This window comes from Anneissia japonica, unplaced genomic scaffold (genome assembly GCF_011630105.1).
Source record: "Anneissia japonica isolate Jap-2015-1 unplaced genomic scaffold, ASM1163010v1 scaffold4988_len2956909_cov206, whole genome shotgun sequence".
Lineage (NCBI taxonomy): Eukaryota > Metazoa > Echinodermata > Crinoidea > Comatulida > Comatulidae > Anneissia > Anneissia japonica.
In genome coordinates, this window is record NW_022696345.1 from 798,314 (window position 1) to 815,288 (window position 16,975).

Sequence of the window (16,975 nt, forward strand, 5' to 3'; positions counted from 1 at the left end):
ATGGTGAATGTGCTGCTCTAATGTTTTATACTGCTTTTAAATGACTTTCGGCTGGGTTCGGCAAACTGGGATTCATTGATTTTCAGTAGGCAAACTCGAATTCGGCAAAGTGGTCTCGGCAAACTGGATTTGGACGTCTGGCCTATAACCTATATTGTAGACTCTAAAATCGATTAAATCAGCTAAATTGTCAAAATCAAATCAAATTTATTGGAGCATACGCTTTTAGAACAGCGGCACTCGTCCACACAACGGTGCGTCCTTTTATTACAAAAAAATTTACTTCTACTCAAAAATCGCCTAAAAGAACAATAACTCATAAAAGTATATGACATAAACATAATATCAAAGTACGGTACTAAACTAACTAAGCACAATGGGTGGTCCGTATACAAGCAACGCTCCTTACTTGTTTCTAATGGTCATGAACGTTTTACATAGGCCTATGACTTACCGAATAGATATTGTGTACAGGATACAAAGTCGGGAAAAGTTTTGACTACGGCGTTTAATATGGACAGGTGTCTCCCCCCCCCCCTCTCCTTTATCACATACGGTAAACATTATTATCAAATTAAAACTGACTACAATGTACCCTCTTGTTGGGGGTGGTCCGTAGGCCTCGTATTAAGAAGCAACGCTCCTTCATCTTTATTAGTCATGCACGTTTTACATGACTCGGTGAATCTTTCAACATGTTCAAGGTCACCTGATGTAAAAAGTTCTCAAAACAATGATTAACTGTGATTAAAAATGTAGGGTTTCAATCCTCGATGTCGCTTTGACTGTCACTGACCCACGCTGAGCTTGCAAACTTAAAATGTTGGGAAGCTACAATTTTCCAAAAGAGGGTATCACCATAATAAACACGATTGAAGTCATCAGAGTTGCAAGCGCGGATCCAGCGGGGTGGCGTTGGGGGGGGGGAATGAGCCCGTGTCCCCCTCCTCTCGTCAGTCAAGCCGAAAGTAAAAAAAGAGGGGGACAAATATGAGTTAAAGAGAGGAGGAGCTAACAAGGGAGTGCACCCATGAGTTCAGTGGCGATACATCGGGCGAGGAGAGCTCGATTATTTAATAATAATAATAATTATTCTGGATTTATATAGCGTCTCACGTTGACACAACCTCGAGGCGCTTAACAACAACAGAGAAGAAAAAACCAAAACAAATGTACCAAAAAAATATTATCATATAGGCCTATTTGGTTTTAGCTTAGTTTAATTAAGTTCAAATGATTGGTTTTTATGATTATCAATAAATGTTGTTATTACAATGCTTTGGTAATTTGAATCATTTCAAGGACTGTTACTTTCCTCCCAAAGCCTTTCATTTATCTTTCCTTTTGCATCTTGACGTCTTTCTTCTTTTTCCTTCAAATGTTCCTGACCTTTACTTTTCTTATCTTTCTTAGATTCCTTATCTTTTCTTTCATTTTCTTTCTTATAATTCGTATTCTTCTTATATTTCTTATAATTTTTTTTCTTTTCCTTTCTAATGTTTCCATGTATCTTTCCTTTCTTTTCTCTTTTTTCTTTTACCACTTAGGGGCCTATTGGTGGGGCTGAGGTGGGCGTGGCGGCGTGAACATCATATTGTACCCCCCCCCCCCGCCGCCGCCGTAAGAAAATCTCTAGATCTGCCCCTCAGTTGGTACTGAACAATTATTTAATTCGATGTAAACAATCATTCGGGGCTCGTGATACGTGGTCATTGGTGTCATTTAAATTCCGATGACTTCTCCCTTACAGTAGGCCTAACCAACAAGAAAACTATCAGCTGACAGGGTGTAGGCCTGTCGGTCATGGCTGTGGTTATTATAATCAAGGAACTCTATATTCTTTTTTATATCCCTTTTATGTGCGAGACAAGACGAAACAAACGCCGGATTGGATGGAGATTGTCATTTTATTCAATGATGAAAAACAATTTAATATAATTATAGTTAACTTAAAATAATAATACACCTGACACGTGATCAATACATAAGATATTTCAATGGCGATTACAATATAAATCGTACATGAATAGTTGTAAAAGGTTAACAAATGAAGCATCGATTCAATATCAGTATGATATTTTATGTAAATTAGGTAATACTGATACGATATAATATGTAGCGCCACCTATAGTAAAAAATATTAACCTCGTGTCGTCCGACGACATATCCGCCGACCACGCTCTCGTGCTCTTCCTTTTAAATCGAACGCTTCAATCTTCAGCACGTCGTTTTCAGAGGTCCAAGTAAAAATTGCAAAAATGGTCGTCAAGAAGCAAAAAGTAAGCAAACAGGATGTTGCTAATACATCAAATTTGTGTTTGAAGTTTAGTATCAAATATGATACGTTTTGTTGATCGTGAAATATAGGTGATTATACAGAGAATTTGTCTGGAAGTGTGCAAGCCGTGTGCAGTGTACATTCTACCTGTCTGTAGCAACACGAGGTCTGTGAAGTGACGCCATGAGAACTTGATGACAGTGGAGGCAATGCCACATGGTTGGATGGGGCTGGAGTTGGCCATAGGCTTGGTCGCCATAGTATACTGAGAAAACATAATTTATTCTTACTTAACCTTTAAATATGTTCTGGCCACATCAGTATCTTTTATCGTTTGATCAAAATTTTCATAGGCCTAGTGTGCCTAGCTAGGCGTGTGTATATAGGGGTTTAAATAAAATTTCAATTTCTAGGCCTAATTCTAGCTAGGCCTAGGCCAAAGCCTCTACTAGTACTACTAATCCATAGACTACCATCACACACAGTTGGATCTGTCTAGGTAGCTAGCTGAAGCCTACTAGTACAGTAAATAAAATGTTGGTGAAAGTGGATGCAAATATTGAGGAAAATAAACAAGTCATGCTGAATTCAAACAAAAATTTTTTTTTGTATTTTAATTTGGGCCTAGGCTTATTTAATTTATTAATAATTTCCAAGAAATAGTAAAAAAGTGTGAAATACAATTGAAACAATTTCAGACCCACCAATTTCTTTACTGCTTGTTTTGAAATTTCCAAAATTGTGCATGAAAGAAATTACAAATACAATTATTTTTATCAAAATTACCTCATTTGAAAAAAACATTTTTAAAGGTTAAATAAGTAATATTGCATTGAGGAAATCGAGTGAAGGTAGATGGTCTTGCGTGGCCATTTGTATGGTGGATCAAACTTCTGCTAAGAAGTTTTTGTAGAAAGTGAGCATTGCGCAGCTCACTACTGTATGATGATAAAACTGAAGGCAGCTTGGTGATGGTTGATGGGTTTTGCGAGACCCATCTTGGTAAGGTTATTGCACCCATGTGCATATATTTGAAATGGCTCGGTACGAATAAATGGTTGTAGCTAAGTCTTGCGTGGCTTAGACTTGAGGCATGGCAATTTGGGTTGCCACGGCGATACGGAAGTCCACCATTCACTGGTTCTTGTTTTGACCGTGTGATGTGTATTCCGCCTCGGCCAATGTCCGTCAAGGTAAGCCACACTGAGTAAGTACTGTACCTGCTACCTAATTTAAAACGGAAATTATTTGTTTTTAACCATGCATGAGTGAATTCAAAAAAATTTTGGTGAGTTTAAAAAGAAAAAAATAGGCTCGCAGCGGGAGTGTGTGTCTACTGCCAAATTTAATAGAAACGGTGCTTTTTATTATTATCCAGGCTTTCCAATTTGTGCAGACTGACTGATGATTGAAATTGTTAATAAGCTAGCATCAACTCCAAAACCACCGAGTTAGGGTAGGGAAAAAAACGGGAATAACCACAAGCAAAAGTCGACCTGAGCGGAGTTCAACTGTTGACCCGTTTCATCACTTCTACTCGATTTAATTTTAACTTCCAACTTTCGGAACTGTGCACCTCCATATATAATGACGAATTGGCTAGCAATGCATCGTACCACACACGACCGAGTTTACGGGTAGTAGTACTATCACGTTATATCACACGTCACGAATGTGACATAATGTCAACTTTACAATTCCGGATTCTTATTCACACTTTTGTGAACGTCAACTCGCGCTCACAATGTCAACTTTACGCTTCCGGATTGACCAGGATAACAAAGTGTCTACTGCCCAAAGGGCAGTAGACACAAAAATTCGAAAGTATAAACTAAGAATTATAAATCCTTTTCTGTGAAATCTCTTTTGTGTGGTGGTTTCAGTGGTAAAGTACTGTCAAAAGAACATTTGATTGATTGCTAGTGTTTTGATACTGTGGCGTACATTTGATAGCCTCTATCTGCTAAATTTTTCTATTTACTTGCTAGCTCCTCAACTTTTGCATATATACACTCGCTCTGCCGTCCATGCTTATGCTTATACTAGGTTGAGGTAGCAAATTATCTTATTTATGCCATCCATTTCTTTATTCAGACCCCTGTCTCCTCTAAGAAACAGAAGAAGCTGCCACCAAAGCCAGTAGAACCAGAAAGCAGTGAGGAAGAGGTAAGGTGCTGTTTCTCAATTTGTTTATGAATAAATTATCTGTTACAGTTCTGTGTGTGGTTTTCAATGATGACAAAGATGACGAGGCAGATGGAAGGTGCCAGGTATTTTGGCTGCCATACCAGTTGCTGATAATTTTTGGCTCTGAGACATGACCATCATTGTAAAAATGTGTAATACTATCTTTATTTGAAATCTACACATTTGCATAATTGGCACATGTGCATTCACAATAAAACAGTGTCAAGGTGGTGAAAGCATTAAAAGACAATACAATAAAATATGCAGTTATACTTAAAAATCAATCACTCCATAATTAAACATATAAAAAAGTTCAAAATAAAAGCAATGTCATTACAGATTAATTCAAATTTTGAAGTAAAATCAGAATTTAAAAGCTTTAACGATAAAGTTGTTAATTACAAGTTAAAATATTACCTCCATTTTTGTTGTTTTGTGTTTGCCTTCTGTACGTATCTCCCAAAATAGGAAATTAAAGAATGTACTGCATGCAACAAGTCTATAAATACACGAAAATGTAAAACTTTTTTCGGATGGCCTAGTTAAAGTACTGGTATGAACAGTTATGTATAGCAAGATTTTGATTTTTTCCCCAGAGCTCTGAAGAGGAAGTAGCTGCTCCCCCACCAACCAAGAAGTAAGTTCTGTTAACATAATGCAGTGAACAAAGTGAAATTCTGGACTTGTATTAATGGCCCCCATATTGTACTTTAATGGTGGTTTAAAAATTCCCTCTAAATTTTATTATTGCATCCACGCCTTGATCAGGTATAATTGTATCTAAACCACCCTTAATCTTAGTTCTGTGATGACTGTCGTTTACTAGAGAGTGTAACCACATCCATTCAAATCGGTGCACTTGCTGATGATTTAGTACGAGGCATTTGTCTGAGAACATGACATAAATTGACCATGTTGCATATATATTTGTTGAAAATAAGAATTTAATTCACCAAATCTGATTGATTTTCCCCCTAGAACACCAAAGGCTGCCAAGGTAACAAAGAAGCCCGCTAAGGTATGTGTAATTTGGTTATGTCATTTAAGGTAATCAAACATTACATTTAATTTGTGGATTTGTCTATTAATCGCATGAAAAATCAATCAAAAGTTGTATTGTGGAAATAAAAAAATAAATATTGTTTCATAGGCTGAAGAAAGCAGTGACGATGATGACAGCGAGGAAGAGGAACCACCAAAGGCTCAGACGAAGAAAAAGACCCCAAAGGCAGCTGCACAAAAGGCCAAAGCCAAGAAGGAATCCAGCGATGATGACAGTGATGAAGAAAGTGAAGAAGAGGCACCAAAAGCTCAGATAAAAACTCCTAAAGCTGCAGCCAAAAAGGCAAAGGAAGAATCTTCAGATGAAGAGTCATCAGAGGAAGAGGAAGAAGAGAAACCTCCAAAGAAGGCAGCCAAGAAAACACCTGCAAAGGTGTCGCAGAAAAAACAGGCTGCCAAGGAAGAGTCTGAGGAGGAAAGCGACGATGATGACAGTGAAGAGGAGGAAAAACCAGCTGCCAAGAAAAAGGTAGCAAAAGAGGAAGAGGATGATGATGAGGAAGATGATGATGAGGATGACGATGATGAAGAGGAGGATGAAGGTAAGACAGTTTCCCAAAGTTACAGAAATGGGTATTTTTAGCTTAGTGACTAAGATGGTTTTACTGTGGAATTTGCTATAAAAATGTGACCATTGACCATATCTATGATGAAAACTGACAGCTAAATGAATAATGATGAGTTCTACATTAACAATTTCCAATAATAAATTTCAGATGAGCCACCAGTCAAAAAGTCCAAAGGAACTAATGGAGCCGAGAAGAAAAAGAAGGCTGACAAGGGTGGAGGTATGTCATGAGATTACCTTACCATATGAAGATGTTCAAATGATGGCCTAATATATACAGTATTCTCAAAAGATGTGTTTTGTAACCAGTCTTGATGAATGATGTTCAGTTGCAATGTCATTGCTTTACACAAGACACTAGAATAAATCGGTCATTTATTTAGGAATAGACTGTAAAAGATCTTAGCAGTCTGTTTAAAGGCATGACCGGACATAGTGCACTAGTAGTTTAGAAGACGTTTGTATGCGTGTTTGGTTAGAAGACGTTTGTATGTGTGTTTGGTTAGAAGACGTTTGTATGTGTTTGGTTAGAAGACGTTTGTATGTGTGTTTGGTTAGAAGACGTTTGTATGTGTGTTTGGTTAGAAGACGTTTGTATGTGTGTTTGGTTAGAAGACGTTTGTATGTGTGTTTGGTTAGAAGACGTTTGTATTTGTGTTTGGTTAGACCGAATAAGATCTCTGGCACTTCTATGATTAGGATATGTAACTTGTTGCAACCTTGGTATTATTTAATCTGTTGAGAAATTTGTTGATCAGTAAGTAATAACCTGCTCTCAACACAAGCACTGTGCAACTTATCAAAGGCACTATGGATTATATGCTGTTATAACCTTTTCCGAGAGAATGACTAATTGATATTGTAATATACTCTAATTTTTAGTTGATTTTATTCTTTCTTTATATCTCTTCAGAACCAATTCCAGTCTTTATTGGTGGACTCTCCCCCGATCTTGAGGAAAGTGTGCTAGTGAAGTTCTTCAAGAAACATGGAGTTGAAGTTTTGAATACAAGACTGGTACCAAAGCGAAGGTAAATGCATTTTAACTTGCCTAAGTTGACTTTACTTAACTCGAATAATTTTTAAGTTGAACTTATTTTACATGCCAAATTGTTGTTTCCAGTAATTAACAATCTGCAAGTCAAGTTTTATCGAACAATTTTTCTATGGCATTTTGGATTTGACTTCGACAAGTTCAACTGTAAAGCATGTTTGAATTTGTTAACTTGCGATACTTCAATACTTTAACGTGATTGAATGTAATGATTACCTATTTGATCAGTGAAGATAGCAATGGAATCTGATGCTAACTTGAGAGACTAAACTTGGATAGATTAAAATGTGCTATCTTCCGTCTACAGGTTTGGCTATGTAGATGTGTCTTCGGAGGAAGATTTCAAGAAGCTGTTGGAGCTTCATGGCTCAGAAGTGGAAGGCAATGCCATCCGAATTGACCGGGCTAACCCACCTAAAACAGATGGTGGCCAAGGTACACCAAGGCAACAAGGTAGAGGTAAGTTGCTAGTCCTCCTTCATCTCAAAACGAGCAGCCTCCATATTTGTTTATCGTCTCCCCGCTGATCTGTGACGCTGTCAGGGGATAATCTCATCGTAGAGGTCGCAGTCCCCTTTACCGTCAGCAGCACAATGTAGTGGGATCAGAGTTTGTGCATCGCGACAGGTCAAAGTTTTATTTTTAAGGGGAATAGTACTTCCTATTGCCCTGCTTCTTAACCAATCAGATGCCTAGAATCTATGCATGAGGTACTTTGTTTACATGATGATTTGAAATTGATGCAAAGTGCAACTATCTTTTGATAAATATTTTTTTAATTCACAGAACGAGGCAAGGGATCTGATGACAGGACAATGTTCGTTAAGGGTTTGAACTATGACACAGTTGAAAGCACCATCATGGAACATTTCAGTGCCCAGGATGTTCGAATCCCAAAGAACGATTATGGACGTAGCAAAGGGTGAGATGACGACTAAAGTATAATGCTAAAAAAGCTTATACAAGATAATAATATATTTATATATTATCCCAAGAAGTAGCTTACTGTTAAATTGTTGAAAGAATTTGTGAAATATATTTCCAGGTTTGCATATGTGGAGTTCTCAACGGAAGAGGAGGTGAAAGCGGCCATTGAGGAACACCAAGGAACGGAATTAGAGGGCAGGAGTATCTTCCTTGATTACGTTGGTGACAAGCGAAGTGCTTCAGGTGGTGGATTTGGTGGTGGTGGATTTGGTGGTCGTGGTGGTGGTAGTGGTGGTGGTAAGTAAAGTATTATTATTATTATTATTGAGATAGGAGAAACAAACGTGTTATGTAGATATGCTGAATTAAGCAGTAAACATTCTAATTGGATTTCAAAGTACAGAAAATCTACAATAGCAGTTTGCTGCTTTGAAGTTTTATGATTTTTATATTTCCATTGGCCTAACTGGTTTTGTGGCATTAATTGCTTTTGTCTACTAAATGTTAATGAGACTAATGCATAGATGATTTTGCCAACAGAACAGAAAACTGTCATGTTGAGAGGTTTGTCAGCGGAGACAACTGAAGATTCCATAAGGTCGGCTATTGGAGGCAATTCAATTCGTATTCCAACAGACAGGGATACTGGTGAACCTAAAGGGTAGGTCTATTGTTTGATTTGGTTTATTTAATATCTCCAGCAAGCACATACTCAACAAAAGTGACATGCAAAAATTATTTATTATTAAATTTATTTATTTTGGTTTAAAACCACATTGCAAATATAACGATCATTTTCAACTAGACTTGTTGCTGGTCTCGCCTTTATCATGGTTGAAGGTTCAATTCTTGTGATTTTCTTTACCTCAGAATTGCATTTGTTGACTTTGCATCTGAAGCTGATGCAAAGAAATGTTTGGCAGACAACAGCGATGGACTACAGATTGACGACACTGATGTTTCCATCGATCTTGCAAAACCAAGAAGAGATAGCTTTGGTGGTGGTGGACGAGGTAAGTTCAACATTCAATGCGTACGCTATTGTCAAATTGCTTTGAAAACATTTACTCGTGCGATTTTATTGAACATTGTTATTGAATCTTGATGTTTGGTCACATTTTCTAGGGGGTGGATTCCGCGGAGGTCGTGGCGGTGGATTCAGAGGGGGCCGTGGCGGTGGGTTCAGAGGAGGACGTGGTGGTGGTTTCCGTGGTGGTAGAGGTGGCCGTGGTGGCGGCGGTTTCAGAGGTGGCAGTGGCGGATATGGTAAGATAAAAAAAAATTTTTCTTTCCCTTCTGCCAAGAAGTAATCGCAAGCTATAATAATAATAATAATAATAATAATGATAATAATACAATAATAATATGCTCCAAGATGCTGAGTAAAGAGTCCTTGTGCTCTATGTGAATTGTGCCCAGGCCCACTGTCAGAATGAAAATCAAAAATCATCCAGGCTACAGCTTTGATAAACTGCATTATACAACATAGTTCCTGCATACAAATATGTTTACACAAGTACAAAGTAAACTGCTTTGTAAAAACGTTTACAAGAAAATGTCAATTTTTTGTTTACACAAGTACAAAGTAAACTGCTTTGTAAAAACGTTTACAAGAAAATGTCAATTTTACAACCTTTAACAACTAAGGGGTGTTCTTAAATTATAAAATTTAAAATTGATCACACATTGCTACCTAATGCCATATGGGAGTTTCTTACTAACTATAGACATACCTAGGCTAAGTTATTTGGTCATGCATAGAATGTAAATAGTCAACATTGTGATTAGACAATCCATAGTTAATGGTCATTTGCACACTAGATACATAGAGCAGTACATTACACATTAAAGTGACTGTGTGTCGGAGTATATTTTAATGATATTTATTTGGCGATTGTACCTTGCATTTTATGGGGGTGAAACTGAGAAGAGATTGTACTTTACTATATACGAGAAGAGATTGTACTTTACTTTAAATGGGGGGTGAACCGAGGAGAATTAATCATGCTACCATAGTAATTTAGACACTGAAACGATTCCTAAAATTTTGCTTATACAGTTGAACTTGCTTAAGTCAAATAAAATATGACATGAAAATTTGTTGGACTTGCAGATTGTTAATTGATGGAAAACACAACAGTTTGCCATTTAAAATATATCAAGTTCAAAATTATTCGAGGTAGGCAAAGTTGACTTGCACAATTTCAACTGTATAAGCAACTGATCCTGATATGACAAGATACTTGAATTGAATTTTTTTTTATCTTAGGTGGTAACAAGAGGCCGTCATTTGGTGGTGGAGGGCAAAACAAAAAGATCAAATTTGATGATTAAGTTGAGCAGCATCTAAACTTAGACTATATCCTGGACAGTACTCTTTTTGCAGTCTCTTAAAATGATTAGCAAAGAACATTCAATTGAACCAACAAGTTCAAATTGTACTTGTGTCAAGCAGCGTTCAGTGACGTCCAGTCTGATGATTAACTAAATTTATGATAAAAACTGTAAATTTATCACAAGACATGTATCTGTATAGGGGAAAGCTTCAGCAAGAATGAAAGAATGCGTAAATTTAAATGTGTATATGTGAGCAACTCTACCAAGTATCTTAGGTGTGAAGCAACTTGACATTGCGGAGTGTGGATTTACAATTAAGCTTATGAATTCTGAATGTAATGATCTTGTAGAGTGTAGTTATTTTTAATTTGGCTATTTTTTGTGGGGGAGGGAGAAACAAATAGCCATCAGATATTCAATACAGTGTGGACTATGAAACTTTCCACTGAAAAACTATTTTAATTAATCCTTATAACAAAAGTTTTAGATTAGTTTAATGCTCAAACATTTCTTAATTTATAAAACATTTTTTGTTCATAATTTATTTCTTGGACAGTTGTTCAGTTATTTTATTTTCCAGTAATTAATTTTCACTCAACTCAAACCATCCAACAAACTGGTGAATACGAATCACCATGATTTAGACTGTCCAAGTTGACTTCCCACTTTTGAAGTTGTGGCAATAACCTGCTTTTTTTATATAGATTTTAATGTTCCATTAATCTTAATGCTCACCTGTCTTGTATTATCCAATGTAAATATTTGACATTTTTTATACATCTAAGAGTTGGAGTACTTAGATGGAATAAAGGTATGAAATTGAAAATGTATTCATGAATTCTGTTTGTGATTTTGTTTTATAAAACCATGATCACACTTGTGTAATTGGGATGCATTGTCAATACAAACTATGTTTACTCCATTTGATTTCCAGTGGTGGACTACAGTAAAGTACAAATGCAAGGGTTGAATGATACTCAATGCTGACTTGCAAAAGAGGATGAGATAAAAGTGGGACAGCTGTTGGTTGCGCCTAAGGCAATCCTTTTACTTTTGAAGCGTTCTAGCGTGTGTTCTAGCTCTATAGATATGGTACTGTATTGTGTTTATGACCAGTGCCTTATCCAGGATTGGTGGGATTAGGGTGTGTAAATATGGACAAACTGGGATACAGACTAGCCAGCCCTGTGCAGTAAAGGGACATTGCTAAGGTTCCTACAGCTATGTTTTAAAAAAGTTTCGAGAGACGACTATTTTTTTTCTAGAAGCCTTGAAATAACCTCTGAAGCATCTTGGACAATCAATAATTTCGTTTTTATTTCTATTTTTTTTTCTTTCCAAAAGGGGCACTAAAAATTCTCCTGTTCTCTATTCCCATATATTTAGACTTTTCTGTCTAGGCTGGAGTGGGTACGCACCTATCGAGAACACTGCAACAACAGTGTACTCTTCCCCATCCGTCGACCCTGGTTATGGGCGATTATTTGTGGTACGTTGACAAAAAGCTGTAAATGCATGATACATTACAATCCAGAAAACATATTGAATAGTGATGGCAAACCAGGGAAACAAATACAAAAGTTGCTCATAACGAAACATTCAAATGCGTACCTATGCAAATGCGTACAGCTGTGCCCTTGTATGTTAGTTGATTGATATAATGGTAACTACAGAAGGAAAATATTTTCTGCCAGAAAGTCGCTCCTATACAACTGTACTAGATTTTTTTTTTTTTTTTTAGATTTTGGGTCAGCCAGGCTTGGGCTACACAAATTCTCTAGTTATTAGAATTAGTATTAGTGTTAGAAGGGAGGGGAACATGTCCCCGGGTTAAAAGGGAGCGGAAGATGTTCCTGGGTTAGCCGGGACACCGCTCCTCCCCAACCCCCACATTTTTCAAACTTGAGGTGCCATAATCAGAAATTTCTTACTCAGCCCCAACCATTGTGGGGCTCAGGTGGGCCCATATTGTGAATTCCTGGATCCGGGGTCACTGATAAAAAGTCAAAATATGGATAATACCAATGTCAAGTAATTTCGGGGATTTTGAGAAATCACAGTTGGGTCCAGGGAAAAAAGTGTGGGAATCAGGGCCATTGTAAATCACATTTGTGTTATTCATCCTTAATGACAATTTCATTAAAAAATTCAAATTCAATTCAATTCAAAGACTGAATGAGTCTAACTTTAGAAGTCATTGGAAATTATTTTTATCGCCATCCTTTATTGGTTGTACAGTAATGAGATTTCCATCGCCATGGTGACGATTACGCTGTGAGAAGTTGATATGACACTATGGAACTGCATGACTTAACTACTTAACCATTGTTATCGAGAGTTGATCCGCAAACAAGCTGTCGAGAGAGGTTACCTGGGCAGTAATCGGACACTTTAGGGTGGAACCAGTGAATCCTTAATTGTATTGCACACACCGTGTTGGCTCTGTGTACCTTTTGTACCAGCGGCGCGTTTGTCACTCTATTGCCTCTTCCATATTTCTCACGGGCACCCTTTGTACCAGAATTGTGTTTGTCTTTATTGCCTATTTATCTTTGGTTGGGAAAAATACACTACAACCGGCGCAACCGCATATCTTCAGTGTCTGCGAGGTTATGGTGTTCTGTTCTGGAAGGCAATGGTAGTTGACGTCTCCAGTTGGCTTGGATATACACACGGGAGGACCAATATCATTTATCTAAAGTAAGCTAACTACGTCATGTTTAAAAACCACGTGGTACTTGCGTATACAGATATTGCTGCAGCCGGAAGGTTAGTAAATTCACTTTTAACGACTGTCACATGTGTAAAATGATAGATTTGATTGGCCGTCATGCTCCACGCACAACGCATTTCTGTAACTTTTGAATTACACGTTTATGCTTTAGTTAGTTTAATACTATAGACCTATATTTTGTATGGTGAATCATGGTAATTTTAAAAGTATTTGAATACATACGGTAATATAGAATTATTAATTTATTTTAAGTATGAAGCTATTATGACTTAAATGTAACATGAGAGTTGTAATTTACTTTTCACTGTTTAGTGAATTCCCATTCAAAGACGAATAGATGTACTTATAAAAAAAAATAACAGATGTGTCTTTGAAATGCGTAAATGGTTTTTTTTTTCGGAAGACAATCGTAATCGCATTTGCCGAAATTTAGACTACTGTCAGGCCGCACCTAACTGCAGCTTCATTTTAAGTCTCCGAATTGGAATTAAGACAAAAACCGTTACGCACAACTTCGTGGGATTTGTTGATTGCCAATCCTTTCTTCTCGGTAGGACAGATCCATCATTGTGTTCAGAATTGTTCAGATATCCGAACTTTTGAACACTTGCGGGTGTTGACTTGTAACGTATGTATTCAATGCGAAACGCGGCATTATTACTACGTCAACATGAGCTGTGAATGAATGAACATTGTTTTCAGGTTTCTTCTGTTTATTATCTCAAGCGCCTTATTAAGCATTTCTTTAAAATGGACGAGCGCTATACAAATCATATTTACTGTTATCTTATTACTATGAATAAAGGTTTGTGATTAATTCAATGCTCTATTGTAAATGTTCGCAAGCAATGGATAAGAAAAATAGTCTGCGCGCTTATAGGAGGCCCGGCTACCCAGGGCATCCATGGGTCTAGTGTGCGAAACTTAAGACAAATGCCTACGATAACCCATTCACCCATGAGTAGTATACTAAAAACTTACACGTAAGGGTATATTTCCATGGATGCGTGAAAATGGGGACAATCCGCCCTAGGCATTTCTTGTGTAGGCCTATATTGGTCATATTCATCTATTTAAAGCAAGTGTTAATTGTTTACTTCGTTAACACAATGTTGAATAGCCTCAATTATAATTTTGTAGCAACATACAGTACTTCATGATCGATATTTTAAATGGCAAGCTGCCAATCTAACAAACTCATCGTACTTTCATTAATTATCTTCATTGATGATATTATCATGAATTATTCCTTTCCTAGTCGTGCGGCTCTGAGTATTGACCACAAAGTGGAGAGACGCTCGCTGGACATCCGCGTCCTTCATCAGCACCTGCCGGCTTGCACGCGCCAACGACCAATCAAACCCATGGACACAGATCCAGCGGCCATACAGGTTCTCAATTGTGCTTACGAACAGGTAAGTCGGATGTGTAGTTACCTGTAACATGTGTTTACGCATGGTTTACGAAAGAGTTTACGAGCCCGCATTACTTCTTGAAAAGTACAGTACATGAGCTCTGTGTATCACTTAAATTCGATATCTGTTATTATCTATATTTATACATTTCTGAATAGGTCTATATGGATATTGTATACTAATTTTATAAGTGTATATATAAAAATAACATAGTTTTGTAAATATGCCCAATTGAATATGATTTATTATCCGACTTCAAGAATTGTAAAAGTAATATTCCAATAGTAATGACATTTAATTTATCAACCGTGCCGTATTTAGGTCTTTTAGGCCTATCTTGTCTTCCTTTTGTATATTTTTCATGAGTTATATTTTTAGCATTTTTAAACCGAATGAAAAGAATGTACTGGTATGAATTGTAATTGATTTATTTGTTTGTTATATTTCAAATGTGACTTCATAGTTGTCCATTGTAGTAGTCAACACTCAGCTGAAAGACACCGCATGTCACCACGTGATTAATGAAATTATCAACCATTGTGACGAAAGCAGGTAGGTCTAAACGATTTGACACGTTTGGGTAAGATCACATTGGCGGCACCAGCAGAGGCAGGGGACTTAAGCCCCACCGGTCAAGTCAAACTCCCCCATCGGAGAGCTCGTCAGACCATAAAAAATATAAAAATAGGCCCACGGCAAGCCAACACATGTCTGTAACAGTCTGAGAGTGCCATTTCCGGCCATTCCGAGGTTCCTATTCTTTAGAAAAAAAATCATTTGGTAGGGGACTCCCCCTCTTAAACCCTTCCCCCAGCTCGGGCCTACGAGCTTAAGTCTCCCCTGTCAGACAGCTTAGCCCCCCCCCCTTCAAGAAAATATCCTAGAGCCGCCACTCTATGATCGGTAACCTCTTCTTTCTGGAAAAGATGTCTCCCATGTTCATGATGAGGATCGTGACGTCGATGCTAACTATGATGATTATGATGACGATTCCTTATTGCACATTAGGACGTTTGGCCTCATGCACGAAGCAAAACAGGGGGTAAAGTTGAGGAGGGGATGTCCTGGGGTACAAAATCAATGTGACACAATAGCTACTTTAAAACATTCAGGAACTGATGCAGAAGTTAACGAGAGCGAACAATACAAATTTACTAAAAATAAGTAGTGAAATATTAATTTAAGCCTAGGTCCATTATGATGATAAATAATGGAGGTACTTGGGATGAAGACTGCTATCATAAGAGTTGGCGACAATTTATTGATATTTAAAGCATTTTTATTAATTAACGTGTGTTCTTTTACTGCAATCGTTTCAGTGAAGTTGAAACGATTACGGTTGTTGCCGCCATTCATATTGACGACCGGAAGTACGCACACAAAATTAAGGGTCTTCACGAGAACACATTTCGATGCCCAAAAGGTATGAATAACTGTATGAAGAAATATGAGTACTAACCATTACCTTCCCGTCTACACCACCACACCACCCCCTTCCCCCATAATGTTTGAGTAGAATATCGGGAACTGGTAGTGGTGATTTATGATTGATGATGTTGATGATGAAGATGATGATGTTTGATGGTATTAACTGTTGATGATGAGATGATGATAATGACAATGGTGACGTTAATGATGACAACGATGATGTTGATGAGAATGAATGGTCACGGTGGTGGTGGTGACAATGATGGGGATGAAAAATAATTATAACAGATTATGTCGATGAGTGGTAACGATTGAGAATTTTGCCTTGTGATAGTTAGTCCTACGATAGATATCTCATCATTTTATTTTATTTTTTAATACTGTAGTAACGCAATTTCCTTCATTACCGGACGACATTCATATATCGGATCCGTTTATGAATACTCTACTGCAGTTTCTAATAATAGAAGACATCCCAGCGAGAATATTTACAGTTCCCGGGTTCAAATCCATCGGAAAGCCATCGACAGACGATGGGTCATTACAGGTGAATCTTAATTAATGTAATTGATTTTTGAAGCAGTCTTTTAAAAAATGATTTGTTCCATTTTTTAACTAGGCCTACCCTGGAGATAATTTTTAACATGACATTCAACATCAATTACCCTTGCTCACGGCCCTGTCCCTGTCCCTATTGCTTCCTACCCCTCCTGTTATACTCCTACACTTTAGGAGTCCTTAGGAGGTCGGCTTTACCCACCAGAACCAGACGACCGTGTGAATCATGTTACTAAGATATATATAACTCCGTCTTTTGCCTTCAGCATCCTTCTGCATTCGAATTGACATTTAAATTTATTATATCGATCAACTTTCCATCTAAATGTCCAGCTCATGAGTAATTTATCGATCTGATATCAAATTTAGCTCTTGGTTCACTTCCGATTAAAATAGTTTGATATAATTTAAATGATTTCTTGCTGTC

General features: G+C 37.3%; 2 protein-coding genes across 8 annotated transcripts in view; both read left to right on the forward strand.

Moving 5' to 3' along the window:
* LOC117101811 (nucleolin-like) overlaps positions 1–11,240 on the forward strand; it is a 12,537-nt gene extending 1,297 nt beyond the window's left edge. The window contains exons 1-14 of one of the 5 annotated variants that reach the window (XM_033241895.1): positions 2,132–2,279; positions 4,373–4,444; positions 5,062–5,102; positions 5,444–5,483; positions 5,616–6,069; positions 6,244–6,315; positions 7,009–7,126; positions 7,457–7,608; positions 7,936–8,071; positions 8,195–8,373; positions 8,617–8,737; positions 8,947–9,089; positions 9,202–9,342; positions 10,346–11,240. In XM_033241895.1, the coding sequence (XP_033097786.1) occupies positions 2,259–2,279; positions 4,373–4,444; positions 5,062–5,102; positions 5,444–5,483; positions 5,616–6,069; positions 6,244–6,315; positions 7,009–7,126; positions 7,457–7,608; positions 7,936–8,071; positions 8,195–8,373; positions 8,617–8,737; positions 8,947–9,089; positions 9,202–9,342; positions 10,346–10,410 (1,755 nt within the window). In that variant the 5' untranslated portion in view covers positions 2,132–2,258 and the 3' untranslated portion in view covers positions 10,411–11,240. Of the gene's footprint in view, positions 1–2,131; positions 2,280–2,321; positions 3,472–4,372; positions 4,445–5,061; positions 5,103–5,443; positions 5,484–5,615; positions 6,070–6,243; positions 6,316–7,008; positions 7,127–7,456; positions 7,609–7,935; positions 8,072–8,194; positions 8,374–8,616; positions 8,738–8,946; positions 9,090–9,201; positions 9,343–10,345 lie in introns of those variants that run through there. The other 4 variants (XM_033241892.1, XM_033241893.1, XM_033241891.1 and 1 more) reach the window with 4 other exon arrangements.
* Positions 11,241–11,339: 99 nt separating this feature from the next.
* LOC117101812 overlaps positions 11,340–16,975 on the forward strand; it is a 7,216-nt gene continuing 1,580 nt past the window's right edge. Inside the window, exons 1-5 of one of the 3 annotated variants that reach the window (XM_033241896.1) lie at positions 11,340–13,113; positions 14,406–14,562; positions 15,026–15,114; positions 15,882–15,985; positions 16,377–16,537. In XM_033241896.1, the coding sequence (XP_033097787.1) occupies positions 13,049–13,113; positions 14,406–14,562; positions 15,026–15,114; positions 15,882–15,985; positions 16,377–16,537 (576 nt within the window). In that variant the 5' untranslated portion in view covers positions 11,340–13,048. Of the gene's footprint in view, positions 13,183–14,405; positions 14,563–15,025; positions 15,115–15,881; positions 15,986–16,376; positions 16,538–16,975 lie in introns of all 3 variants that reach the window. The other 2 variants (XM_033241897.1, XM_033241898.1) reach the window with 2 other exon arrangements.